Source organism: Austrofundulus limnaeus, unplaced genomic scaffold (assembly GCF_001266775.1).
Source record: "Austrofundulus limnaeus strain Quisiro unplaced genomic scaffold, Austrofundulus_limnaeus-1.0 Scaffold5, whole genome shotgun sequence".
NCBI lineage: Eukaryota > Metazoa > Chordata > Actinopteri > Cyprinodontiformes > Rivulidae > Austrofundulus > Austrofundulus limnaeus.
In genome coordinates this window covers 71,756-82,600 of record NW_013952407.1, presented here as the reverse complement: position 1 = coordinate 82,600, position 10,845 = coordinate 71,756, and the positions used below count along the sequence as shown (strand labels likewise).

The window sequence follows — 10,845 nt, the reverse complement described above, 5'->3', positions numbered from 1 at the left end:
GGGAAAAGTATTATTTTGATGTTTAATATAAAAATAAAATGTGTATATTAATATAAGCACGTGATGAAATTTTACACGTTATTTTTAGGCCTTTTTTTTCTCCCCCTTGAACCTGTTGTGGTTTCGGGGCACACCTGCGCATGAGTCGGTTTAAGACCCGCCCCCTTCGGTAAAGTCCCTATGACGTCYTCTCGGATCATCGCGGAAGTAAAACAGGCGACGAAACAGAAACCCAAATAAGTTGGTGCCTGCGGTTGATTGCTACGCAGTGGTAAGTTTTTATCACTTTATTTAGTGGCGGTGACTTTAAAAAATGACCTATTTAAAAATATATTTGAGTGTTTCTGTTGACTTTGGTTTGTTTTGGTAGCTTTTAGCTTTAGCACGGAAGCTAACAGCGATAACCACTAACCAACTCAAGACCAGCTAACAGGTTGAAATCAATACAGGAACGAATTTCTGAAACAGACCTTTGTGTGAAATTTTAACCAATCAAAGAGATGTAAATAAATACATAAAGAGATATGTAAAGGTTAAAAGTCGTGAGTTTCTTSTTAGTAGGCGCCAAGCTAACGCCTTTATAGTAGCTATTCGAGGAGTAGTAGCTTCAGTTTTCAGGCTGGTTCAGACTCGGACAGTGTTAGTTTAGTTTTCTTTGTGTTTACATGCGTGTTTGAATTGTTGGAGGGTAAATCTATGCTGTTATTTTGTTGTAAAGTATTGGTCAGGCTCACATGATGAGGTGAGTCACTGGATCAGCTGGTTCCGTGTATGTTCTGGTCTTCATGCTTTCCTGTGTCCACAGATCGTCTGTCAGTCYTCGCCATCATGCTAGGAGGAGGATTCAAAGCAGAGAGGCTCAGAGTCAACCTCAGGCTGGTCATAAACCGACTCAAACTCCTTGAGAAAAAGAAAAGTGAGTCCAGCTTTTAGTTTTGATTTAATGTCTTGCACCTGTGCTGACAGTTCACCTTTTACATATTCATAAATTTTAAGGTGAGCTCGCTCAAAAGGCAAGGAAGGAGATTGCAGATTATCTGTCATCTGGTAAGGATGAGCGGGCCCGGATCCGTGTTGAGCACATCATCAGAGAGGACTACCTGGTTGAAGCCATGGAGATCCTTGAGCTTTACTGTGACCTGCTGTTGACTCGCTTCGGCCTTATCCAGTCCATGAAGTGAGTACCGAAACACACCTGTGGGCAACCTGTGCGCCTGTCTCGGTTCTGTGCGCCTGTCTCGGTTCTGATCCACGTGTCTTTCACCCGGCAGGGAACTCGATCCAGGTTTGCAGGAGGCTGTGTCCACACTCATCTGGGCGGCGCCTCGTCTCCAGTCGGAGGTTTCTGAACTGAAAATTGTTAGTTCTGCTTCTCTATGACAGTATTGCCGACAGATTTAGTCGATAAAGACTTTTCTTAAAAGATTTTCTCCTTTGTTTTTTTCAGGTGTCAGAACAGCTGTGTGCAAAATATAGCAAGGAGTACGGAAAGCTATGCAGGAACAACCAGATTGGCACAGTCAACGACAGGGTTAGCAATATTTTTCCAGTGATCGCCCAGATTCATCTTCAAGAATGCCTTTTTGTCTGTAATCTTATCTGATTTAAATGTCTGATATGTTCGCAGCTGATGCACAAACTAAGTGTTGAGGCTCCTCCCAAGATTCTAGTGGAGCGCTACCTGATAGAGATCGCCAAGAACTACAACGTGCCCTATGAACCTGARGCTGTGGTCCACGTACGTTTTGGGATCCCGTCTCTAAAGGATGATGTCATGTTTTTTATTATTACCGACACATTGTCTCCTCCCGCTCCCTTACAGCCTGAGGTGTGTCCTGGAGAGGAGGCGGACCTGATTGATGTGAATGCCGACAGGAAGAACGGAGGAGGAGGAGGCGGCGGAGGTTTCAGTGCTCCTCCTGCTTCTGCTATGCCCATGCCCATGCCCATGCCTATGCCCATGCCATCAGCGTTCAACTATCCACCTCCCAAAGGAGCTGTAAGGGATTCATTTTTATTTTTTATTCTGTTCATAATCATTTTGTTATGACTTAATCTGAGACTTATTTTAATATCTGCTTGGAGTAAATATGTGACCCATCACATCGAAACAAGGATTAAGTCTAAAAGTGGTTTATGGAGAAAAAGGCAAACAGCGTTTTGATTAAAACTGTTGCAAAAATTGCATTTTGTCAAAACATTAAATAAATGCCGTATCAATGCATCAACTGAATGAACTGTCTGAAATATAAACGTATAACAAAATTTTGAAGCAGTAGCAACAAAAACCTGATTTTGTGGAAAAACACCTGAGAAAGCAAAGTTTTTACTTCTTTCCAAATGGGAAATCTCAATATTCAAATAATATTTGAGGTTTCCTCTTTATAAGGACATCAAAAATTCCTCATTAAAATTACATAAAGTTAGGATTCAGACCAAATATTTATGTATTATTGTAACCATCAAAACAAATTAAGTCATAAATGTGACCCATCATATTGAAATGAGGATTAAGTCAAATTTGGACATGTACATGTTCAGATTCCTGCTTTAAAAGCTACATTTTAATACCTGGATCATTCTGATATCATAAACTGATCCAGAGATATGACTTAATGTGTCTTGTTGGTTACTATAATACATCACTGTTTGGTCTGAATCCTAATTTTATATAAATTTATTGAGTCATTTTTTATGTCAATATAAAGAGGAAACCACAAATATTATTTGCATATTAAGATTTCCCATTTGGAAAGAAACAAAAACATTGCTAGCTCACGGAGAAAAAATATAGATTTTAAGGCATTTTTCCGCAAAATCAGTTTTTTTTTGTTGCTACTGCTCAAAAAATACTTCAAAATTACTTTTAAGATTATATTTCAGACAGTTRATTCAAATGATTCATTGATAAGGCATTAATTAGCATTAATTAGGCATTAATATTTTGACAAAATGCAAGTTTTACACAGMTTTATATCAAAACACTATATCTGCTTATTTCTCCACATCCCACTTTTGGACTTAATCCTTGTTTCGATGTGATGGGTCACAYATATGAWTTTACTTATGACATCAGAATGATCCAGGTATCAAAATATAGCATTTAAAGCCAGGAATCTGAAAATGTAATTAGGCCTTTTTGACCATATTTGACTCAACCCTCATTTCGATGTGATGGGTCACATATGATCATATTGACCACTATTATGGACTTTTTTTTTTTTGGCCATTGAAGTAAATATTTATAATCCTTAAACTAAACMGAAAGAAGGAAATGCAACATTTTTAGTGACAGAAACGTTTTTCCTCCAGGAGCCCTTTCACACTCCAGTTGGAATCTACAACAGCTTCCCACATCCCATGGGAGGAGGGCAGCCTCCTGAGCTGCCCACTTCTCCTCCCACATACGAGTCTGTAAGTGACGGTGCCCTTAACAAACAAGCCCCTCCCCCAATCCCCCCACCCCTTCCTGCCTCAACAGGTGGACAGACAGACAGACGGACGGACAGGGCAGGGCGTCACTCAGGGAAGGACCGTTTGTTCGGCTTGCTCGCAGTTTTGCTCGCCTTCCATACTTTTTACATCAAAGCTCAGAGTGGGCCTGCTTTATCCAGATGAATGTACCATTGAGTTTATTTGACACAATCTTTATGAATTTAACTGTTTGCTCATGTTCATTTAAGTTGCAGATACGTCGCTGAAAATGGGATTGAAGTGCAGACTCCACCTCAAATTAAAAACATTTAGCATTACTGCTAACAGATTTACTGTATTTTTAAGGCAGCTAGAAAATTGATTCCAAGCTGTTTTCGTGCACAGATTAGGTTTGTTTCTTTACCTCCTCCTGATTAAGCATTTAAAATGTATAAAGCTGATTTTTCTTTTAAAACATCTTTCTTTGTAGAAACAAAACTAAGATGAATCTTTAACAGAACATCAGGAAGGCTTAGTGCAGCTTGTGCAGATAAATCAAATTTAATATAAGATGCATATTTGGATGTATTTTGTTGTCATCAGCAAACACCACTTCTATCAGGAACAGAAGCATCAGCTCAAAATTTGAAACATAAACAGATACTTTCTGCACACATTCGAATAAATTAAGCCGATTGGTTAAAACTTTRCAATCCAGATTAACTAAATCTTTGACAGAAAGACAAATAGCWGCAGTAAAAGAAAAGATTCTCTACAAATGTACATTTTAACATCTGAAAATATAAAAACTTTGTTTACAAAAGAGTTCTAACTCTGTCGAATGTAACTGTCAAAGACTAAAGTCTGCCTTTGTTTGCATTTCTGATGTTTTATCTGTAAACATTTAATAGTGGACAGAGTTGAATGTATAAAAATTGTGTCAATAATCAGATATCTTCTGAYATAACTGCAGGGGAATGCTTAATGTGAACTAACCACAACGTGAGCAGTTGCTGAGCTTGACTAAGAGGCTTTTGAACAAAACCTAAAACTTGTTTTCGTGGCTCTGAAGGTGATGCTTTCAACGCCCCCCAAAAAGTCCTCTGTACGCCTGTTTTTTTTCTGTTTGACTTTTGCTTTAATGCCTTAATGCATTTTTTGTGTTGTGTTGATTCAATACTAACAAAGTTTTACTTCAGGACCAAAATGATATGATTTGTAAGACTTTTTTTTAATGTTTCAGATTGATGATTTTACTCAGAAACCTTCTGTTCCTTCCCAGACTGTCGGTGAGTCCAGCCTTAAAAACCCTGCAGTTAAAGAACAAAATGAATGAAGTGTTTGTTTGTTTTTTATGAAAAAAACCTAAATTATAACTTGTCAAGAAGGGTGAAAGGTGATCATGTTTTTGCTCATGTGACTGTCATGGTTAGCGAGTGTCTAATGACTAACTGAATGTCTTAATATAATCAAGTGAACATAAACCCGAGCAACTTCAGTAAACACAAACATGGCAATAACTTTGTTCATTTTATAGATATTGAGTTAAAATTTGGTATGGTAGTTGCTGAAATACAGTCCCAACACATATTCTAAGAACTAACAGATCATGGGTTCAGATCAAGAAATGCTGAACCTTTAATTTCATCAGTAACATTATAACAATAATGCATTTTTTCCTGTCTCTGGGAATGGAACTGACGAATCCCATCAGCTCATCACTGATAGATTTAGCTCTTTTTRATGGCGCGGTATGAGGGCCAAAATTAAGACTATTYCGCAACCAGTGGTTGCTACATCTGTGTACAGGAGGCTACATCTATCCTAAGCCATATATTGATTTGAATAATGATAGACCGGCACCGCTAACTGAGCAGCTGGCCCCAGTAACTGAGAGGCCAYCGCTGGCAAATGAGGAGACTATTCATTTYRGWTAGCATGGAGGAGGCTYGCAATWAGCWTGTATAAGCTGGCGTTTGCATCAGTGAGGCTAGCGACTAGCATGGATAAGCTAGRGTTAGCATCGGAGAGGCTAGCYACTAGTATGYATAAGCTAGCGTTAGCGTTGGAGAGACTAGAGATTAGAATGCCTCGGTTGCTCACCTAATTAATTAGGCACAAATCTTTCTGAATAAAGAAAACTTTCTCTATAAACTAAACTTTCTCTAAAAAGCCCCAACTTTACAGTTCAGAGGTTTCTCATTATTCGGCTAAAAAGAAAAAAAAAACCCGCCGTCGACCAATAGATCAGGGCAAACTTAGCTGCTAATTCAGGTAGTAAGTAAAGCTGTCTGCTTGATAGTAACATATTTTATGTTTAATATTTATGCTTGACGTCATGTTGAATGGTAAATTTTGTCTAAGGAGCACTTGTCGCTTTACACTGGTTGTTTTACTGCTAATCACTGTAATCACTGTTATTTATTGAACTGGTTAGCAGATAATTAGCCTGTGGAGCATATATACAGAGTTTAGCACTGTTGAATCATGCTACAATTGAACACAAACTATTAAATATTACAGCTGATTTGTCCTCTGATTAATATATAGACCTACAGAGTGTAAAATAATATTATAAATATGAGTATTTTTAGATTTCTGTTAGAGGAACCTGACCTGTTGAGAAGATGGTTAGCTAATAGAGACAAGTTTCATCCAACAACCAGCGAACATTTTTCTAACTGTTGACTGGTAAATATTTCTTCTTCTTCTTCTTATTTATGACAGTAAGAATAAATAATACTTACTTACAATAAAATAAAATAACTAATAAAAATACTTTATTATAAGCTTAAGTCAACATTTTTCAACTACTGTAGCTAAAACGTCTACAGGCTGACTTCAGGTCTGGTTTCGATCATTGTTATTTGTAAATTGTATATTTTTCTGGTATAAATTTGCTGTTTTACATGATTGTTGAATGAAAATAACATAATTATTAATTTCAAAACATGACAGATAATCTGTGAAACAGATCCAGTTCAGCTGCTGTTTATCTATTAGTTTCTATGGAGGCTGTGAGCTGTTGCCCTGTTTGGTCTGTTTCTGCTCCTCCATGCTGCCACAGATGCTACCAGTGGACAGGATGGGCGGGGCTCAGTCTAGTGTTTTTATTCAAGTCTGTGGTTCAGACTTGTTGACCCGTGCGTTTTCTCTTCAGGTCCTACTCCTAAGCCCCGCGCGTCCTACGACAACAACGCTCTACCAGAACTTCCCTCRGTCCCCGACACGCTCCCCACGTCCTCCATCGGCGGAAACGCCTCCACCTCCGACGACATCGACTTCGACGATTTGACGCGGCGGTTRGAGGAGCTGAAAAAGAAAACCTAAACTTTCTACCACCGTTCTACCACACATTACAGGCCTGTGTCCATCATATACACAGCTCAGAACAGAGAGTGGGAAAGGTTTAATGCTTAACATTTTGGTTGTTTTTCTCCCCATTCTTCTACAGTAAAGTCAATTCATATAGATTTTAAACATGCTGAATTTTTACCTCAGTTATACAAATATGATTAACTCACTGAGTGCATCTGGGCTCTCATTGGAAAAAGTTGGTTCTGTAAGAGCCACATCTTRTTGTTTTGTATTGTTTTTGCTCTTACATCTGATCACGTGAGTCCATTTCCCTGCTTTTCATTTAAAGTCACACTGTTTTAATTCTACGCARAAGTCTTTGTGATAAACTATATATCCAAATTTTAACCTTTTGTTTTTCTTGGGGTTTAGTGGTTAGASTAATATTTATGGRACATGCCTTGATTGTGATGCCGCTGAGATCGTTGCCACTGTGTCAAACCGGTCCAACAAGCCWGACGGGTTTCGCCCCGCCGCGGAGGGAAACCAGACGTTCAAACTTCAGACAGAAGTCTGTTCTTGTCAGTAGGGTGGATTTTTTTGTTTCCTGTGGAAAGGACGAAAAAAATAAAATAAAAATAAATAATAAGCGCGAGGGTTTTGTTTGTGTTCAGACGAGCTGGAACCTAACCACACCCAGCTCTGCTTGAATGGCAAATGAGCGATGGGCCTCGAGTTAAATGATTCAGCACTTTCCTGAGGCCCGAGGATCGGCTTCCCGGAGGCCTGGATCGTAAAGACGCGGTTTAATAATTCATACATGTTTTGAAGAARGTGAGATTATTGACACTACAGAGCTGCGACCTGCTTGCTATCTTTCTATGTCTGACTGTTCTGTCATTCTGTACCTTTAGACACAAATTTGTGTCTTTGTTTAAAAGAATATTAGTTTTTTTATGGTGTATGCTAAAATAACAAATAAAAGACTGGAAACTAGCACTTAGTTTTTTCCTTTTTTAAATTCTCCTGATCATTACTACACTGTAATGTGTGTTAGTTACCAGTAGGGGTCCTTGGTGGTTAAAGAAAACTCAAAAGCGTCTTTATATTATATACCATCWTTTCTGACCTCAGAGCAATAAACAAATATTTTTTATTTTCAATAATAATTAAGACAGCACTAAGTTATAAATTCCCATGAGTTAGTCAACATGTGACATGAAAATAACCCAAATGCCAGTTCAAGCAAGTTCAGCTCAAAGATTATTCTTGCAAAAGGACACAATTTGCAAAGGAAATGAACACAAGTTCCCAAAACAACAGAGGCWGTGAAGCTGCTTCTTTCTGTCCGCTTCAGACTTTTAGGTCAGGTGAGGATTATGTCACCGGGAAAAGTAGAAAAAAAAATGCAGTTTTGGGGGATCTGGGAGTGATTAATTATGAATTATTAAACATCAGGACACTTATTTTTTAGTTTGTAAACTAATTTTGATGTCAACATCCAATTATCACCCGTTGCTTAAAGATTGGTTTATCTATTTTAAATTTTCTCCATTTTGAGTCTTTGATATAAAGTGACTCTAAAAATAGTCACCCTCTTGAATGTGTTTTTGCCCTTTTATTTATTATAAATCAGTCATAATCAATATAAACAGTTTTTTTTAACAAATCAAAATTCACAGAACTAAAACAGAACATTCAACAGAAATCACTTATTTAAATTCACACAGAGTCTAAATAAATGAACGCAGAAAAACAAGTACCGTAATTCATGATTAAAATATAACAAGATGGAGGAAAAGTCTGCAGCGCTGCACGTGTTCCCAAACGAGAAGCAGAAACAGGAATTTAGTTTAAATCTGTTGTATAAATCATTCAGGAGGAGAAGAAACATCCTCTTTCAATTAATGTGGCATTAATTAATAATTAGTTCCCATAGGTGCCATTACATAAAGCATCTTCCTCCTCATCTTTAAAACTGCATAAAGTTTATACCTGATGCTCACAGTGATGCAGAAATCATGTTTTACTCTTATGCATTTGCACAATGGATATAAAAAATGTACAGAAACAAGAAAATTTCAGAGTTCAGTTTGATATAAAAGTCATTTAGATCTTATTTATTTAAAATTAAACTGTTAACAGTTAAACCTATCAGAATATTTTCAATCTATGCACTTAATTGTTACAATTATGGCAAAAATTTCAGTTTGTACTGTTAGCAAAATATCTCATGAATCACCAGATTTTAATTAAACTTGCAGAAAGCAATCCCTGCACCTCTGATGTATGGTGCGGTATGAGGGCCAAAATTAAGACTATTGTGCACACAGTAGTTGCTACATCKTTGTAGCAGGAGGCTAAATCAATTGCTAAATCAATTATAGATCTGATTAATGATAGGCCAGCACCAGTGACTTAGAGGCCGGCGCTGGCAAATGAAAAAGACCTATTCATTCATGTTAGCATCGGAAAGGCTAGCGACTAGCGTAGATAAGCTGGTGTTAGCATCGGAGAGACTAGCGACTAGCATGGATAATGCTGTGTTCCAGTCGGAACTCAAAATTCTGAAGCCGGACTGACATCAGTTCCGAGTTGAAAGCGTTTCAGTTTCAAATGTCGGAAAAAGCATTTCAATTTTTTTTGCTCTGCAACAGTAACACAGTAATAGTGCTCTACAAGGCATTTTGAGTGTACAAACAGTGTTAAAACATAGCTTTTAATAATCACTACAAAGCACTACAAGTATGTCTGACTTAATGTAAAATAAACAAAACAGAAGTGGGGAAAAAAACAGTAAAAGTAAAGAGTTTCATGCGTGCGGCAGCCATGTTGAAATGATGACGTAATGCATACTCGGGCTGCTCGGTTATGGTCCGGTTGCGCCGACCTCTCGACTCGAAACTACGACTTCAGGGGGCGTTCCAGTTGAAAAATACAACTCGGAAGTTCGAAACGACGACATCCATCCYGAACACAGCTTAATGATCTTAATTTTGACCCAGATACCGCGCCGTACTGATGGACCTCTACAGCTGATAAACAGCTACTACTTAATTTTTTTATAAACATGTTTACAAGAATATATCAGTTGAAATTTACTCAACACTAAAGGAAAAATATCTGTACATATGCAAATATTAGAATATGTCATATCATTTAATAAGTCAAACTACATCCTCCGGGACGTGCTGTGGAATAAGACGAGGAGACGCGGTGCCCTTTTAAATGTTGCATCTTCACAGCGTCACCCTGCCGGTGTACTCTCTGCACTTTTCCAGTTGCTCTGTAAAATGGACAGACAAGAATACGACAAAGATTCATTTCTCATCCAGGTGGGGTTTACAACCAGCGAATGACAAGAAAACTGGATTCTGGCTGTCCTCTTGTGAGATAAGCAGAGTTCTCTTCAGCCAGCCTAACATAAAATGTCAAGGCGAGCTGCTTTATGAAACATTAATAAATAATTTGAGAAAGAATTTAAATTTAGAGGTTTAACGACATCCTAACTTTTTAGTTTTTGTTACATAATGTATTATTTATGCTATGAAAAGTACTGAAAGTTACTGAAACTAGGGCTGCTGTCCAACCAAGCTACTCGGTGAGCTACAACAGTTGTCGAACTGAACTTTGAGCATTTAATCTCATCTAAGACTTCTTCAGTTTGGAACCCCCAACTCACGACCAAAACTTAGACGTCTTCTGGATGAGATGGATGTCAGAGGACGTCTTCAGGAATGGTTGTCACGTCCTGCACGACTGATAATCGACACCAGAGCTATTCAACTTGCGTTGTTGTACAAAGTACCTCAAAGTCAAGTACTTGAAAAAACAACTAAAAATACTGTAACAGAAAATGACTTTGTAAATAATTAATTTCACTGATAAGAAAAGTATTTAAATAAAAATCATAAAACTGTTCACAATAATCGGGAAAGTAAAAGTACTTTTTCCACTCTAAAAATGATGTTAAATTTACTTAACCAAGTTGAGTACGGTAAATTGAGCAATTTAAACTTTTTTATATATACACCAGTTAAATTCACTTGGTTGTTTTTTATCCCACATCCCCAAAAATGTGGAAAAAAATTGTACTTGTTTGTTAATTTAATAATTAATTTATTATAAAAACTT

At 37.5% G+C, this 10,845-nt stretch overlaps 3 protein-coding genes across 4 annotated transcripts in view; 2 read left to right on the top strand and 1 right to left on the bottom strand.

The window, feature by feature from the left end:
- LOC106530376 (60S acidic ribosomal protein P2) overlaps positions 1–8,602 on the top strand; it is a gene marked incomplete at its 3' end in the record, with an annotated part of 10,983 nt that extends 2,381 nt beyond the window's left edge. The window contains 3 exon segments of the mRNA XM_014025980.1: positions 760–762; positions 6,400–6,404; positions 8,591–8,602. Coding sequence (XP_013881434.1) covers positions 760–762; positions 6,400–6,404; positions 8,591–8,602 — 20 coding nt within the window.
- ist1 (IST1 factor associated with ESCRT-III) lies at positions 168–7,707 on the top strand. Of its 2 annotated transcripts, none has more exons than XM_014025969.1 (10): positions 168–271; positions 806–916; positions 997–1,177; positions 1,272–1,359; positions 1,448–1,531; positions 1,628–1,738; positions 1,823–1,999; positions 3,313–3,414; positions 4,697–4,703; positions 6,575–7,707. In XM_014025969.1, the coding sequence occupies exons 2-10, from the start codon at positions 829–831 to the stop codon at positions 6,742–6,744; spliced, it is 1,008 nt and encodes a 335-aa protein (XP_013881423.1). In that variant the 5' UTR covers positions 168–271; positions 806–828; the 3' UTR covers positions 6,745–7,707. The 2 variants fall into 2 exon arrangements, with proteins under 2 accessions (XP_013881423.1, XP_013881416.1); XM_014025962.1 differs by having other exon boundaries at positions 4,658–4,703.
- A 201-nt stretch (positions 8,603–8,803) lies between the features above and the next one.
- pkd1l3 (polycystic kidney disease 1-like 3) overlaps positions 8,804–10,845 on the bottom strand; it is a 16,679-nt gene continuing 14,637 nt past the window's right edge. Inside the window, exon 23 of the mRNA XM_014025951.1 lies at positions 8,804–9,997. Coding sequence (XP_013881405.1) covers positions 9,951–9,997 — 47 coding nt within the window. The 3' untranslated portion in view covers positions 8,804–9,950. The remainder of the gene's footprint in view (positions 9,998–10,845) is intronic.